This window comes from Solanum stenotomum, chromosome 11 (assembly GCF_019186545.1).
Source record: "Solanum stenotomum isolate F172 chromosome 11, ASM1918654v1, whole genome shotgun sequence".
NCBI classification, from domain to species: domain Eukaryota; kingdom Viridiplantae; phylum Streptophyta; class Magnoliopsida; order Solanales; family Solanaceae; genus Solanum; species Solanum stenotomum.
Window position 1 is genome coordinate 41,023,781 of NC_064292.1, and position 15,886 is coordinate 41,039,666.

General features: G+C 32.3%; 1 protein-coding gene across 1 annotated transcript; it reads right to left on the reverse strand.

The window, feature by feature from the left end:
- Positions 1–1,898: 1,898 nt before the first annotated feature.
- Positions 1,899–9,735, reverse strand: LOC125845409 (protein disulfide-isomerase 5-2-like). The gene is made up of 5 exons (XM_049524908.1): positions 9,425–9,735; positions 7,626–7,729; positions 3,895–4,265; positions 3,289–3,596; positions 1,899–2,318 (listed from the first exon to the last, which is right to left on the reverse strand). The coding sequence occupies exons 1-5, from the start codon at positions 9,635–9,637 to the stop codon at positions 2,019–2,021; spliced, it is 1,296 nt and encodes a 431-aa protein (XP_049380865.1). The 5' UTR covers positions 9,638–9,735; the 3' UTR covers positions 1,899–2,018.
- Between the last annotated feature and the right edge of the window lie 6,151 nt (positions 9,736–15,886).

Sequence of the window (15,886 nt, forward strand, 5' to 3'; positions counted from 1 at the left end):
CTTGTTTTTGTTTTTTAACTCATTATACACAACACAAAATAATATTTGAGCCCACTTTCTCCACAACTTCAATAATAAATAAAGAGAAAATAGACAAATGTCTACCTAACTTATTATCGAATTATCAACTACACACATATACTTTGTGGGGGTCCTATTACCCTCCTGAATTTTTCAAAAATAAAATATATACCACCCTAAAATTAGACAACCACATTCTCAACATGTAGTGATGCTCACTCGCTGCCAACTGTTATGTGTTATTTTTTCCTTCGGATCTCCTTTTTCATTAATTACAAAAAGATCTTTACTCTTTTTATTCCTCCTTCTTTTCTCTTTTGTTTTTCATTCACTTCTTCCAAATTAGTCATTCACGAAAAAAATCGAAGCTATTTTTATTAGCATTTTTTCATCACTTTATATCATCCTTTAGGCACCTTGACGAGCTTGATTACTCATCTCTTTTCTTTTTTTGAATTTTTTTATTATGTTATTTCTTTGTCTCCAGGACACCAAATTTGTAATATTTTATTTACGGATTGTTGATGGTTAAATTCTTGGGTCTTCACCAAACAACAATAGAGATTGAAGATAAAGTCTGATGGTTGATGTATGTTACTGGCCTAAAATCGGTGAAAAGGTAGATTAATGGTGTCGATATTTTGAACTAATTTGAGATTGATAAAAATGAAAAAAGATGGATAACCTAGATCAATACCCAAAACTCATGTAAAAAAGTTATTTTATAGTCATAATTGTTTTAATTCACTGGATATCTCCAATAATTAAAAAAAAAATTCAATAATAGAATGAATTTTTATGATGGAAGGTGTTTAATAATTCTATTCTTTTTTTAGGTTTTGTTTCTCCTATCTTTCTTCTTCTGTTTTTTTTTTTTGTTGGTCTTTACTTTGTGAATATTTTTTTTTGGAATAGTGAGATTAAGGACAATTTGATTTTTCCGGCAATATGAGTAACAATTTTAATAATTATTTGATAATTTGCAGTGTTAGTTGTAGAAAATAGTGAAACAAATTGTAAGAAAAAAATAATTAGAAGATGGATAAAAAGATGTGGTTAATGTAGTGATGGTGGTTCAAGGTGGAGGAAATGGTGGGGTGCATGTTGAGTAATGAGAAAGAGAGGGAAAAAAAGAAAAAGAAACAAAAAACTTGAAGAGAAGAGTAAAAAATATATATTTAACAAAAAGTCAAATTAAAAACATTATTTATCAATTCTTCTTACTTCCACGTGCCTCTAAGAGAGTGAGGACTCTCTCTGTGCCATGTCAGCATCTAAGAATGTAATTATTTCGTTTTAAAATAGTCTAGGGGGGGGGGGGGGGGGGNNTCTCTGTGCCATGTCAGCATATAAGGATGTAATTATTTCATTTTAAAATAGTCTAGGGGGGGGGGGGGGGGGNNNGGGGGGGGGGGGGGATGATAGGACTCCCGTGAAACATAAGTATGTAGTTGAAAATTCGATAATAGGTTGAGGGGGCAGTTGGCTATTTTCTCATGAATAAATCACCAATCCTTTCACTAAAGCAATTCTACAGGGAAAATGCATAAGTACCCCCAGCCTATGCCCAAAATCCCTGAGACACACCTAACCTTTACTAAGGTCCTATTACCCCCTGAACTTATTTTTTAATTAATTTTCTACCCTTTTTCGGCCTACGTGGCACTATCCTTGAAAAAATTGTCAACACGCGCTGAACCTACAAGATAATGCCACGTAGGCCGAAAAGGGGTAGAAAATTATATATAAAATAAGTTCGGGGGTAATAGGACCTTAGTAAATGTTAGGTGTGTCTCAAGGATTTTGGGCATAGGCTGGACAGGTACTTGTGCATTTTCCCCAATTCTACAAGTATAGCTGTTGGTGTATTCGTTTATGATAAATTATGACTTAAAACATTTTTGTGAGGCTGCCATGTCAAATTGCTCATCTTGTAAAAAATTTATCAAGCTACTTATTTCTGTTAGATTGAAATTAATGTTCCAAAAAGTGTAAACTTAATCTATCTTGTCTTGTTTATCGCCAGAACGAAGTGCTTCTCTGGCTTCTGATAGAGATGTGGAATGATCAACCTGTTCTCTTGAGGGTTCCTCTTTAACAGACTGCATCATCATCGACACCAGTATCACAACGAGAACAAGGATAAGTGCTCCGATCAGAAACATTGAGTTTCTGAAAGCCTTGTAATCATCTGAAATGATGTGTTTCTGTATAACACTTCCTTCTCTGTACCCTTTAAGAAACCGCGTAATTTGGGACCCCTGATCTTCATCTTCAACACTGTCTGAGCCGATGACCTATTGTTTGTGTAAAAGCTCAACATCAGTAAAAAAAGTCAATTACTACCTCAAAATGCAATACATTACAAGGTCATCTCAAGATTCAAATGCCAGTCAAATAGATACAACACTCAAAATTTTCCCCTATGGCTTCACAATATGCATCCAGCATCGATTCTTCCCAGAGAAGAGAAGCATATAATTATAAAACCTAAGCAAATATGTATGGACTAGGTAACTAATAAGAATTCAAGATAAAATCAGCTTAAGTTTTTTATGCAGAGCTTTATTAGTTTATTAAAAAACCTAAGCAGGCATCAAATCTAAAAGTCAAAAGTGACTCATACTCCTCATGAAGCAAAATAAACACTCATAGATAAACAAAGACTAAATTTCCAAATTTACGTACAATTAAAGTCAAGAATAAGACCATGTCCAATGGTTTTAAAATTGCCATAGTCCTGCAATATTTGTCACCCTGAAACTTCTGGTGGCATCTATTAGCTGGAGAGGAGAAAAAATCCAACTGAGCATTTACAACGTTATTTCATGTGTTTGGGCTTTATGTTCCTTGTTTCTCTTTTTATTTTAGTACTTACATGACCTAGGCGATGTCTACTAAAGTCATCAGGTCATCCATAGTTCAAGATCACTTGTGGAAATCTGAACCTCTAAAACAAGTTTATAATACATGAATAATTAATGTTTGTACTTCCTTTACCAGCTGGTTAATTACTATATAAGGAAAGTGGCAAAAAAGGAGGAAGTCCAAACAGAAAGTAGGCTAACAACAGATTCATGTCACTCTAATACTTAAATGAGAAATTATAGAATGCGCAAGGTCATGCTGGTCGCTAACTTAACATGGTGAAGGAGCACACAAGCAAAATCTTGTTTAGAGCTGTAAAACATTGCTAGGCAAAACTACACTTGAAGAGAGAGAGAGAGAGAGAAAGAGAGGGAGAGGAAAAGAAGGTTTCAAGCTTACTGAAAAATACTCCACGTCTCCATCCCACACAATCATCTTCGGTAGTTTAATTTTTTTAGATACTTCAAATGACTCGGCAAAGTCTTGCCACTGCTTGAACCCAACAAAAGCAAACACCAAGTCACGGTTCGCAGATGCAGCAGCTTTCAAGAGTTTTACTAGTCCTTTTGACCTCTCATCATCCTCATCTTCCACAATTGTTAGAACAATTTTCCTCTTGTCGTCTTTCAACGATTTCAGAGTGTCTTGATTAATAGGTAAAACCAGAGGGAGCAAGCTCTGTTTGATATAGTCCTCAAGGAACTTTTCTGCAACCATAGCAGGAAAGATTAGATTCAGCCACTGTTTGTAACAAAATTTTCAAGGCACAATCTCAGCTGAAAATAGTTATCAGTTGTTCTTTAATATGCAGAACCAAGCAATTAAAATGAAAAACACTGTATAAAGCTCATAGCCATGGAACTAGGGCAGCTACTAAGCATATAAGCTGAAATCTCTCAAGAATAAACATATCCCAGTATTTGACAATTGTGTGTTCCATATGTAAAGGGAATAAAGCCAACACAATGGGTTGTGACTACACCAAAATTTCAAGAACTTACTGACCTTCAAAAGGGCCATAAAATATGCTCTGTTCATTGTAGGTCAGATGAAGGGCAACCAATGCAGGTACTTTGTCAAAATCATAGAATTCCATTGTTTTATCTGAGAAATCTTTTGCCACAGAAAACCATGCACTTTTCTTGTATTTCACCGCCAAATGTGATATGACAGACTCATTCAAACCAAAGCCTATGAATATAGGAAAGTTTTTGCCAGCTTCTTCAATAAATTCACTAATAGCAGAGTCAGAATTGAGTACGGACACATCAGGAGCGACAAACTTCTTCAAGAATCTCACAAGTACATCTGCCTTTCTTGGTCCATAATAATCCGTCGGAACTCCATGCATGAATATCTTCAAAGTTGGAAATCCACTGCATTGCAACAAAAGAAACATTTCACTGTTATTTTACCTAATAACTGCAAACATTTACAATAACTACGCCTCAATTATTGGGTCGGGTATATGAATCTTCATTGACCATGTTTCCAGCATTAATTTTCATTTACTAGTGAAAAATTATCCAAAATTCTAAAACATTTACAACAACGATGCCTCAATTCAAAACATATTGGGTTGGGTATAGTCTGTCTTTTTTATATTAATTGTCGCATGAAGAGCATATAGGAACCTTGAGTCCAAAGTCTCTTCCGTTTTCATCCTCCCCCAAAAAGGAAAAAATGTTTGTGGACTTCAGCCAATGTTTATACTATGGTGAAAAAGGAGATTGAAAAAAATTGCTGTTAGCTGATTCAGCCTCATGGGGACTCTATAGAAAACATCATCCACTGATTAAATAAGACCCCAATTCCAAATCCTTGGGCCACAAAGTCCACAACACAACATCATGTTCTCATTCCCCCTTGCATTATCTTCTAACCAGCAGCACATTCCTCTGCTTATCTGACCAAGATAATCTGCCTCTGACGAGGACTTGCCAAATAAAATGAGCATCCTACATCAGAACGCAACATTAGATGCGGCTATGTGCAAGGAAATTCCAAAAATGTCGGAACTACTTAGATATGGGAGAGTCTGGAAGAGAAGGCAAATTGAGATCATGTTCTGAATTGGGATATGGAAGGTAAGATTAAGGAGGCCCTCCAAAGAGGTTCGGGAGAGGTGCAGAGCAGTGGATGGTGGTGGAAGCTGTTAGGTGTAGTGAGACAGCAAAGAGGCTCGGGCAGGATGCTCAAGCTAAGTTCCATGTTTTTGCGTGCGTGTGTGATAACCTATGTGATTTAACCAGTATCCTCCTTCGATTTTTTGTCTGTTGCAATCCAAAAATGGTTTCATATAGGGATGAATAATGGATCAGGATGGGATTGCCACTGGGATCAAGGAACTGTTGAAGTGTGACCATCTCTTCTAAAAGAGTAAGTTGTTAGAGTGAGAAAACTTTATTATGCAATAATATTCTCAACACGCCCCCTCACATGCAAGCCTGATTTTTTTTCATGAGCCAAGCACGTGGAAATTCCTTTTGATATGGGTGACGGTGCGATTCGATCTCAGGACCTCTACCCACTCTGATACTATGTTGAAGGGTGTTGATCATCTCATCAAAAAACTTAAGTTATTAAAAAGAGCACACTTTTATTATTTAATAATATTCTCAATAGGAAGAAAGCTTTATACATTGGGTAGGGAGTTTTAGAGAGGTTAGCAACACTGGGGGAAGATTGATGTTGATAAATAGTGTCATTGATGCCCTTCCCACGTAGGTGATGTCTTTATTACCGGTCAAAGTGGAGAAGAGGTTAGACAAACTATGAAGGGATTCTCTTTGGCAGGGCAATAGAGATAAGAGAACTTTCCATTTAGTTAGATGGAGTTCACTTACACTTAACAAGAAAAGAAGGGGTTACCCTTTGGGGTGGCCCAGTGGTTTGGGCTTGGGACTTCCATGTTGGAGGTCTCATATTCGAAACCCCTTGCCAGCGAAAGCAAGGGGTTTGCCTACTGGGTCGAGCTCGTCGCATCGGGCTTGCCTAGTGCGAGTTACCTCTCCAGTGTGGTTTGCGAGCTATTACATAGGAGGAGTTTTACCCTGTGCGCACCCAAAGGGTAGTGACTGCAGTTTCCCTTGTCATTAAAAAAACAAGAAGAGAAGGGGTTTAGTCATTAGAATTTTGAGGCAACACAACTGCAGCTTACTGATGAAATGGTTGTGAAGATTCACTTTAGAAGAACATGCACTATGGAAAGAAGTAAAAAGTGTGAAGTATGGGTCTCAAGGTTTTTGGACTACAAAGTAGTGACTTCACCATATGGAGCAAGTTTATGGAGGAGTATTAGAGCTCTTTGGCAAAACATTGTTGGTAATATTGGGTTTGTAGCGAGTGATGGAAGAATGATTTCTTTTTTTGGGATGATAACTGGATTAGGTAATATCCCTCAAAGATGTATTCCCTGATCTATTCAGATGTACTGTTCTACCTGATGCTAGTTTGGCTATTCTGAGGAGGAAACAAGGATGAAATTTTAACTTCAGGGACATTTAAATGATTGGGAATCAGGCATAATGGCTGATTTCTTGAAAGTACTCGAACTTTTCAAAGGTTTGACTGAAGGATAAGATAAACTAATCCGGAAACCTCATAGAACGGGTGCCTTTACAGTAAAATCTTGTTTTGAAGACAAAGCCATTAGTATACAGAAACTAAAGATGAAATGTTTGGGGGTTTTCTTTTTTGGTGTAAACATAGCATAATGGAAGAATTAGAATCAATTTATGATGTACTAGTTCCTTATGAGAAGATTAAGGACTAGGAGCTTAGTTTTTTGCCCATCTGGATTTAAATATGGGGGACTACACACCCTTTGTGTAGTGTGTTATTAATACATAAAAATGTTACCTGTTCCCAAAAAAAAATCTGTTGGAGAGCAAGGAGGATGTTGGCCTTGAGGAAAAATCTGGAAAATAAATGTCCCTTATGAAGTGGAATGGGTCACCTGGTTGGTGGTTAGAAAGGCTTGCTTGACAGATGAAAATCTACAGAGGAGGAATCATGTTGTGCTTAAACAGTTACATATGTAAAAAAGAATCTGACAATGTCAATCATCTATTTTTGCATTATCAGTTGTTACTTGTTCCTTAACATGATGGGGCTTAAATGGACCGCGCAGAGATACATGTGAACTTCAAAGTGCTGGAATAATAAAGGAAGATGTACAAAGCAGAAGAAATGGTGGTATACTATTCCTGCATGTATATGGTGGAATATTTGGAGAGAAAGAAATGACAGATGCTTTGAAGACAAGGATAACTCTAATCAGAGGATAATGATGAACTGTATACTTTTGTTTTACTTTTGGTGTAAACAGAACTTTTTAAATGAAGCTGAGCAATGATAAATCTTATAGAATCTTCTCAGAATAAAAATGAATTCATCTTAGGATTCTCTGTAAATACGTTTTAACAGTACCTTCTCGGTGCTTGTTTCCTTTTTAATACCCTTACTTTTCTTAAGGAAAGCATCTGCATCTACAGTCTTTGGCGATCTATAGAAGACTAACAAATTGATTAAGATAACAAACTGTGAATCTAATAATGCTAATAAATATGTCGTGAATCTACTAATGCTAATAAATATGTTTACCAAACTAAAGAATAGCGTTTTCTCTTCTTTTGGTTCGAGCCACTTGATTAACCAAAAAGCAAGTTGCACATTGTGAAAATGAATTAACAAAAAATAATTGTAGTAATAACTAATGTGTAAAGCAGACATACTCAATTTCATATTTAGAAGCAAGACGACTGTATTTGTCAGCATCTACTTTTGCAATTACAACGGGCTGCTTCAATACAGCAAGATTGACAGACGCTTTGTCCAACTGCAAGGAACTTTTGTCAGAGTGTTTCGTGATGTCACATTCAAAAGTATCTATTATCCAATAAAAAAATCAAATGAAATACTGCTCACATGTCTAAACTTGTATGGGGAAGAAAACAAAATAACTGTCCCTTAGTTGACGAAGAATTCTAACATAGAATGCAGAGTATGAAGCTTAGTGAACTCAAGTAAAAAGCTTGATAACACCTTCTATTGAAGAACATATCAATATCATCAAACTTTAGAAAGAAACAATTCAACCTCATCTCTCAAGCAGTTTCAGTGATCACAAGCAACACACTTAACCACCCAAAATAGAGGCACTCCTATTAAAGGGAGAAATTTTCTCTTAGAAGACAGGGAACAACTGATAAGACTAGAAGGACACACAACTATGCCTATCAGTCTATTAACAGGTGGTAACAATCACTTCTTTAGTTCTTACATGGCATATCATGATCTTGTCTGATATCAATGAACTTCCTTTGCAAGATTACTTTAAGCCTTTTACATTTAATCAAATATCCTTTTTTGATCTCAATATCCTCTATTGCTCCCATCTTCTTCTCCGCTTTTTGTACTGGAGGAATGAATTGCTTTCCAAGGTATCGTCATCGCTGACCCCTTTTTTCCTCTCCCGATTGGATTTCTTTTTTTTGAGAAGGAATTTTTTTTTATTTTTTAGAAGTCTCCTGATTGGATATTTGACTTTGCATATGAACCTTACAAATTCTTGTGAGGAGGCATTTGACCGGTACCACAAGAGGGAAAAATGTCACAACAAGTTACGAAATGAGTAATTCCTCACTAGTGACCATAAACAAGCTAATCCAGCAGCTAAGATCAGCCTCCAGCAGTGTTTTCCTCAGCCTCTTGAACTTTGTTGTTCATGAAACACAGCTTCTTTCTGGCAGTTCATGTATCATGGATGTGAACATATATTAAGTTAAATGGGCAGCATCCAAAATCTTTTTTCACTGTAAATGAAATCATTCTATTTTCTTTCGTAGCATGAAGGAGAGCTTCCTTTTCACATGAGTTTAATTACATGACCGTTGATAAGCCCTCCAACCCTCTATAGTTTCAAATCAGGTTAGATCATAAACATCTATTTCTCAAGTGCCTATTTCTTTTTATAAGAATTTCACAAGAGTCAAATATAACACTATCAACACCTTATTAGGTACCATAAGAGAGTGCAAACATATATACACTAGCAGCTGAGGCAGAGTTGATTCTTGTACCAAACCATCATTTTACATTAGTAGGTATTAAACTTCCATATATAATTAATCAATAATTAAAATTTCGAAACAAAACCTTAAGAAAAGAATAAACTTTAAGATGATATTACTTTATATCCTATAGTTTTGTTTTATCAAGGCCAATGTCTGAGGGACAATGTGACCGATTTTCGTCTACTTTTTGAAAATAAAATTTATACATTTAGAAGCTTCACTAAAACTACTCCAAGTTGAATATTTTCCCATTCTAATACATCTTTAAAATTTGGTGGAAGATTACTTCCTGGAAACTACAGCAATGAGTATATATCTGTTATTTATTACGTAATTCAATGTAAATCATCCTTAATTTCACACTAACAATACAGCATTGAAGTATAAACAAATCCAAACCTTTTTTAAAAAAATGAAGAAGAAGCAAATCAAGCAAAGAAAAGGATAGGAAGTAATACCTCAGGAGAAAGACGTTTGCAGTGACCACACCAAGGAGCATAGAAATCGACAAACATATAATCAAAGGTGGAAATTGCGGCTTCGAAGTTGGATTCATCAAGTTCCAATACTTTCCCATCAACGGCAAACTGTTGCTGCTCCGCCAACGAGGAACATAGGAAGAGGAGAAGGAAGCCGAAGGTGAAGATCGAAATGGAGCGAAGAGGAACCATTGTTGTGTTCACTGAATGAAATTGTACAAGTGGATCTGCCTTTCCTTTTCCTTTCGTTTTTATAGTTCACCCCTCCTTTCTAATTGGAGGATTTTTTTTATTTTTTCTTTCAACGGAGAAGGCACAAGTATTCCTTTTAACTATACGAGAAATTTCGAGTTTTTGGCAAAAAACATCCTTAAATTATACCTCAATTTAAACTATATTCATAAATTATTTTTCTTCCCTCAATTATTTAAAATTTGACAACTTTCCTTTTGTTAAAATTTGTCAAAAACTAACAAATTCTTCACAACAACATGTACGGTGTACACTACTCTCAACAAATTAAACTCCCTAAATCACTCCAATAAACCAATTCTGTTCATTCTACATACATCTAAAATAATATTATAAATTTCTTTAGTAATAACGTTTTGCATTAGCTTCCTTTTAATTAGCAATTTTATTTTTATTTACTTTTCATTTGATTTGATATCAAAGAATTATCAATGGAAATGTTTTCTTTTCATTGAATCTGCAAAAAGTGGTGTCCATCGAAGACTTTTACTTCTAATAATGGAAAATGAAACTTGAATACTAGAGATCAAAATTAGCTGAATCTTGATCACCTCAATTATCAATTTGCCCCAAAATTATTGATCTAACGACATTTTGACTTTAAAATGGTGAAGATGGTGTGAAATTAAGCTCCAACTTCATTTAGTTGGTAAAGGGGAAGAGAAGATCATATCTCCTCGTAGACTCAAATCGTCCTAACATTGTTTTTTTAACAACAAACAAGAGTCAATTTTTTTTATTCTTTTTGAATGCTTTTTTCAATCGCTAATAATATTATAGATTTTTTTTATGAGAGTAGTATAAATTGCATATGTTTTTGTCTGAAATTCGCTAATTTTTTGATAAATTTAAATAGAGGGATGAAAGTTGTTAAGTTTTAAATACTTGGAGGATGTTTTTGTTAAGAAGGATAATTTAAGGATGTAATTTAAATTGGGGGTGTAATTTAAGGATGTTTTTAGCCAAAAACTCAGAAATTTCAATACACACCTTAATTATATATCATCTTAAATTATTTTAAATGTAATAAATATACTTTTCGATGTTGAGGTTACATAATGAATATGTTCACTCTCTTGAAAGCAGGTGAACGATAAAAAAGAAGTATTAAGAACTGATTAGTATGAATATGTGTTTATTTTTAACTAGTGTACTTGTCCGCACTTCGTGCGGTTATAAGAAAAACTTAAATATATTTTTACATAATTAATTTCACTATTTGATTTAATAAATAATATAATAAATGAAAGACACACAAATTAAAATACAACTTTGATATTACTTATTCATAAAAATTGCTAAAATAAAATTTTCATACTGATAAAAAGTTGAAAATATAAACGTTAATATGAAAAGCTTCAGTTAATTGACAATCTAATTATTACAGTTTCATACTAAATTCAATGATTCTTATTGCAACATTATTGGTTCAATCAACAATATTAGATCTACTCGATCATATATTACGCGACTTTCTTNCATTTAGTTGGTAAAGGGGAAGAGAAGATCATATCTCCTCGTAGACTCAAATCGTACTAACATTGTTTCTTTAACAACAAACAAGAGTCAATTTTTTTAATTCTTTTTGGATGCTTTTTCAATCGGTAATAATATTATAGATTTTTTATATGAGAATAGTATGAATTGCATATGTTTTTGTGTGGAATTCGCTAATTTTCTGATAAATTTAAATAGAGGGATGAAAGTTGTTAGATTTTAAATACTTGGAGGGTGTTTTTGTTAAGAAGGATAATTTAAGGATGTAGTTTAAATTGGGGGTATAATTTAAGGATGTTTTTAGCCAAAAACTCATAAATTTCAATACACACCTTAATTATATATGATCTTAAATTATTTTAAATGTAATAAATATACTTTTCGATGTTGAGGTTACATAATGAATATGTTCACTCTCTTGAAAGCAGGTGAACGATAAAAAAGAAGTATTAAGAACTGATTAGTATGAATATGTGTTTATTTTTAACTAGTGTACTTGTCCGCACTTCGTGCGGTTATAAGAAAAACTTAAATATATTTTTACATAATTAATTTCACTATTTGATTTAATAAATAATATAATAAATGAAAGACACACAAATTAAAATACAACTTTGATATTACTTATTCATAAAAATTGCTAAAATAAAATTTTCATACTGATAAAAAGTTGAAAATATAAACGTTGATATGAAAAGCTTCAGTTAATTGACAATCTAATTATTACAGTTTCATACTAAATTCAATGATTCTTATTGCAACATTATTGGTTCAATCAACAATATTAGATCTACTCGATCATAATTTACGTGACTTTCTTTTTGTATAAATGACAGAATAATAAAAATACTTTTGTGGTAAATCATGGTGAGAAAGAAACACTTGTATTGAATTCTAACATAGTTATGCACGAAATTCAAAAGTTAGAGATATATTTTTTTATTCGATATTCGTACCAACACTCATCTAATGCAATTTGTGTCTCATAAAATCCATTAATATTAATTTTTTTGTATTTAAACTCTCATTCTTGTAGAGGCATTGCGAGAAGAGAGAATTAAGTTGCGATAGTGCAACATTACGGTTGAGGTTATTTTTTATAATAAAAAATAAAAAAGTTAAACACATAACGTAAAATGAGATATAAAAGATAAGTCATGATATCATTTAGTGACTTGGTGTGATACTTACCTAATTCAATTATATAGAGATTATCAAAGAGTGACAAAGAAATGATTTTTAAAAATAATACGTGTATACAATATAATGTTGAAGATAGGACAATAAAAAGTTTGACAACATAAATACAATTATTTCTATTATTAAAATATTATCGATGTAATTATTATAAATAATTTGGAGTAAATAACTCCTTCTTTAATGTCAAAAAAATAAAATAAACTTTTATTTACTTTCAATAATAATAAATTTAATACACTTTAATATATATTCACATTTATTATGGTAAAAAGAAAAAAGAAAAAAATACGACTCTTATTACCCGTATTTATACACCATTATATTGTTAAGAAGAAAATTAATTTATATATATGATCTTTCTTAACACTTTTAACATAATTTGTTATTGAAAAAATTAAATGATGGAATTTAAAGTTTTTCTCAAAAAAAGAAGAAGAGAGTTAAAGGAAATTATTTTTTTAGTTTATATATATATATATATATATATATATATATATATATATAATTCCTAATTTTACTATATATATAAATTTGATCATTTTTTGATAATTTACAATATCAAATGCTATCATAAACATGATTATTAATATAATTTAGGAGTTATGATCATCAAAAGTCATTAAAGTACGGAAAATAAAGATACTTAAATTTTTATATTAAAAATATGAATCAATGAAAGAGTAGTAATTGATACATTCATTTTGTTCAATATTAAGAAATAAATAATCAGAAAAATCATCAAAAAAAATTGAGAAAATAAAAAGATAATTAAGATTCTTGGCCAAATATCTCTGAAAATCTCAAAAACTTGAGAACTTCAAATATTAATAATTAAAAAAAAAAACTAAAAATATGAAGACTGCAAAGTTCCATATCAATAAACATCTTTTTATAAATTATACAATATTTTAAAAATTATGAATTCCCTTTAACATTCTCATGTTTTACCATAATAGTGATTAAAAGTTGATTTCCATGACTACAAAATTATATATACATGCTTTATTGAGTAGCATACATGTATGTGTTGATTTTTTTTTCCAGCTTCTACTTTCAAAAATATCCTGACATGAAAATAAAATAAGCTAACCATACAACAACAAAAAAAAATAATATAAAAATGAAGCTAACTAATCAAATAAAACTTTAAAGAATATTTAATTATGAGTTAAAAATAAAGGAAGGATCTATTTATCAACATAACATAACTTAATGCTCCAAAAACTACAAAAGGAAGAAAAAAAAATTCTCCATAAGCTACAAAGAGAAGCAAAGAGAAAAAATCAAACATTTTTTTCTAAAAAAAGTTGTGATTCATATTATCATGAATTCAAAAATAATAATATTGAATGTATAATTGCAACAGTGAAAAAGTGATAGCTATATTAGGCACATCAAATAATTTTATGTTGTAAAACTTCACAAAAATGTCTAACAATCTTCATTATAGATCTTTCTCCCGCAAAATCAGATAAAAGAAGACAAAAAATTAACCAACAAAAGAGATAAAAGATGAAGAATAAGGAAAAATGTAAATAAATAAATAAATCATTACATATGTCTCAAAATAGGTTTTTATAAGTATGATTTTGAGATGTCATGAATATGTATATTAAATTATTTGAGGGTTATGAATATGAAAGGTTAGGAGTTATGAACATTATTAATATTTATTAAGAGTAAAATTTATGTAATTGAAGAGGTAAGAAAATAAAATAATTGAAAGAAATTAGAGAAAAATGCCAAAAAAAAAAATCATAAAAAAGATAAATAAGAATTAGCCCTTAGAGAGCGTCACGTCACTGTTTTCATAACCAACTTTATTATTGGACATTTTTATAATCAATTATTACAAATAATTAACTAACATTAAAAATTAATTCTGATTCATATGGTTCATTTTCACACTATCCAAAGGCTCACGAATATTCTCTTTCTAAATTCTCTTCTTCCATCTTTCTCTTTTGATCCATATTTATTATCTCTTTTAGATTACTACGGATCGTCATTGTTAGGATTACATTTTGGTTAAGAAATAATTAGTGGTTGTTGTCTTTTCCCCATATCAATAAAATTCTCCAATTTGTTCGATTTCATTTCTTTTTTGTATTTCAGTACATTACATAATGTTTGACACGCCACCGATAAATTCGGCCGCATTCCTCCTCTCGTCATCAGACTCATGACATCGACGGCAACACCGACACCCTAACCATTTCAGCTTCTATTTTTTGTATCGATACTTTTAGATTCGTCATCGGTATACCCCACAAAGCTTATAGTAATAATTGAAATCCCCTTCGCTGGAACTTCACAACCACCTATTGTGTGTGACTACTTGTTGATTATAGATTATCTTGATGACTACTATATCCACTTGGTGACTTTCATGTTCAATGATTGTGTGATAACTTTTCGAGGAATCCTTCATTAGTAGTTGTGAATGACTGATTTTTACAATGTGATATGTTGGAAATGAAGTTATCCATTTGGCTTATATTGACTGTCGAATTGTAGAGTTAATCGATCATATATTATTGTATATATATATTCAATTGCTTTACAACCTTTATGTCACGACCCATAGAACATCATAGATGAGACATAGCGTATAGGACTCCAAGCGGCCCTACACAAGCCACTTGAAATACATATACACAATATGGTTGGAGACCTCTCAACCTAATAAGCTCGATATAGTAAAACCTTCTACAGCTTATATAGGTAGTGGAACGTGAAAGTAATGGATATTTTCGCTGAATTTGGTCACTAGTGAGGGAAGTCAAGAACTCATATTAATCCTCAGTACCAATCGGAGACACAAACCGTCTCATCATGTCATAAAACTTGTTAATCTGATTTGTGTTACTAAAGCATATGTCCTCCAAATTTTCATGTTGGTAAAAATGTTCCATTGCCCACATTTGTAAAAGAAGATTGCAACCTTCAAAGAAGTTTGCGTCTCTTCTTTTACATTTTCCATGAGCTCAAAATATTTCTGCTAAAATCATGGGAACCAAGGTGAGTTCTTCGCCATTAACTATTTCAAAAAGTACTCGAGCCACAGAACATATGCAAGTGCTAATATGTTCATGTTCTTGTGGAAACATTAAAGTTCCTAGTAAAGTCACAGCAAATGCGATAGGACGTCTAGCTTGCCAATGAACATAAGTGCAAGAGAATTTTTTCCTGAATAATTTGTAACTATCTGAGCGTCCATACCTTTCATATAAGTAAATGCAAAGAAACCCAATTATGTTTGAAGCATCAAAGTTTCTTATCATTATTTAATCCCAAGTAGTGAAGGAATTTCTTTCCTAATTAACTGTATGGAATAATTTGACATCTTCCTTGATACTTCAAACTGGTGAAATAGCGGATTTTCTCCAATGTAGGTGTTAGTTCAAAGTCTTTAAATGCGAACACAAGACGGTTTGGATCCCAAAACTGGATTAATGCTCTAATCACATGTTTCTTAGGGGTGATTTTGAA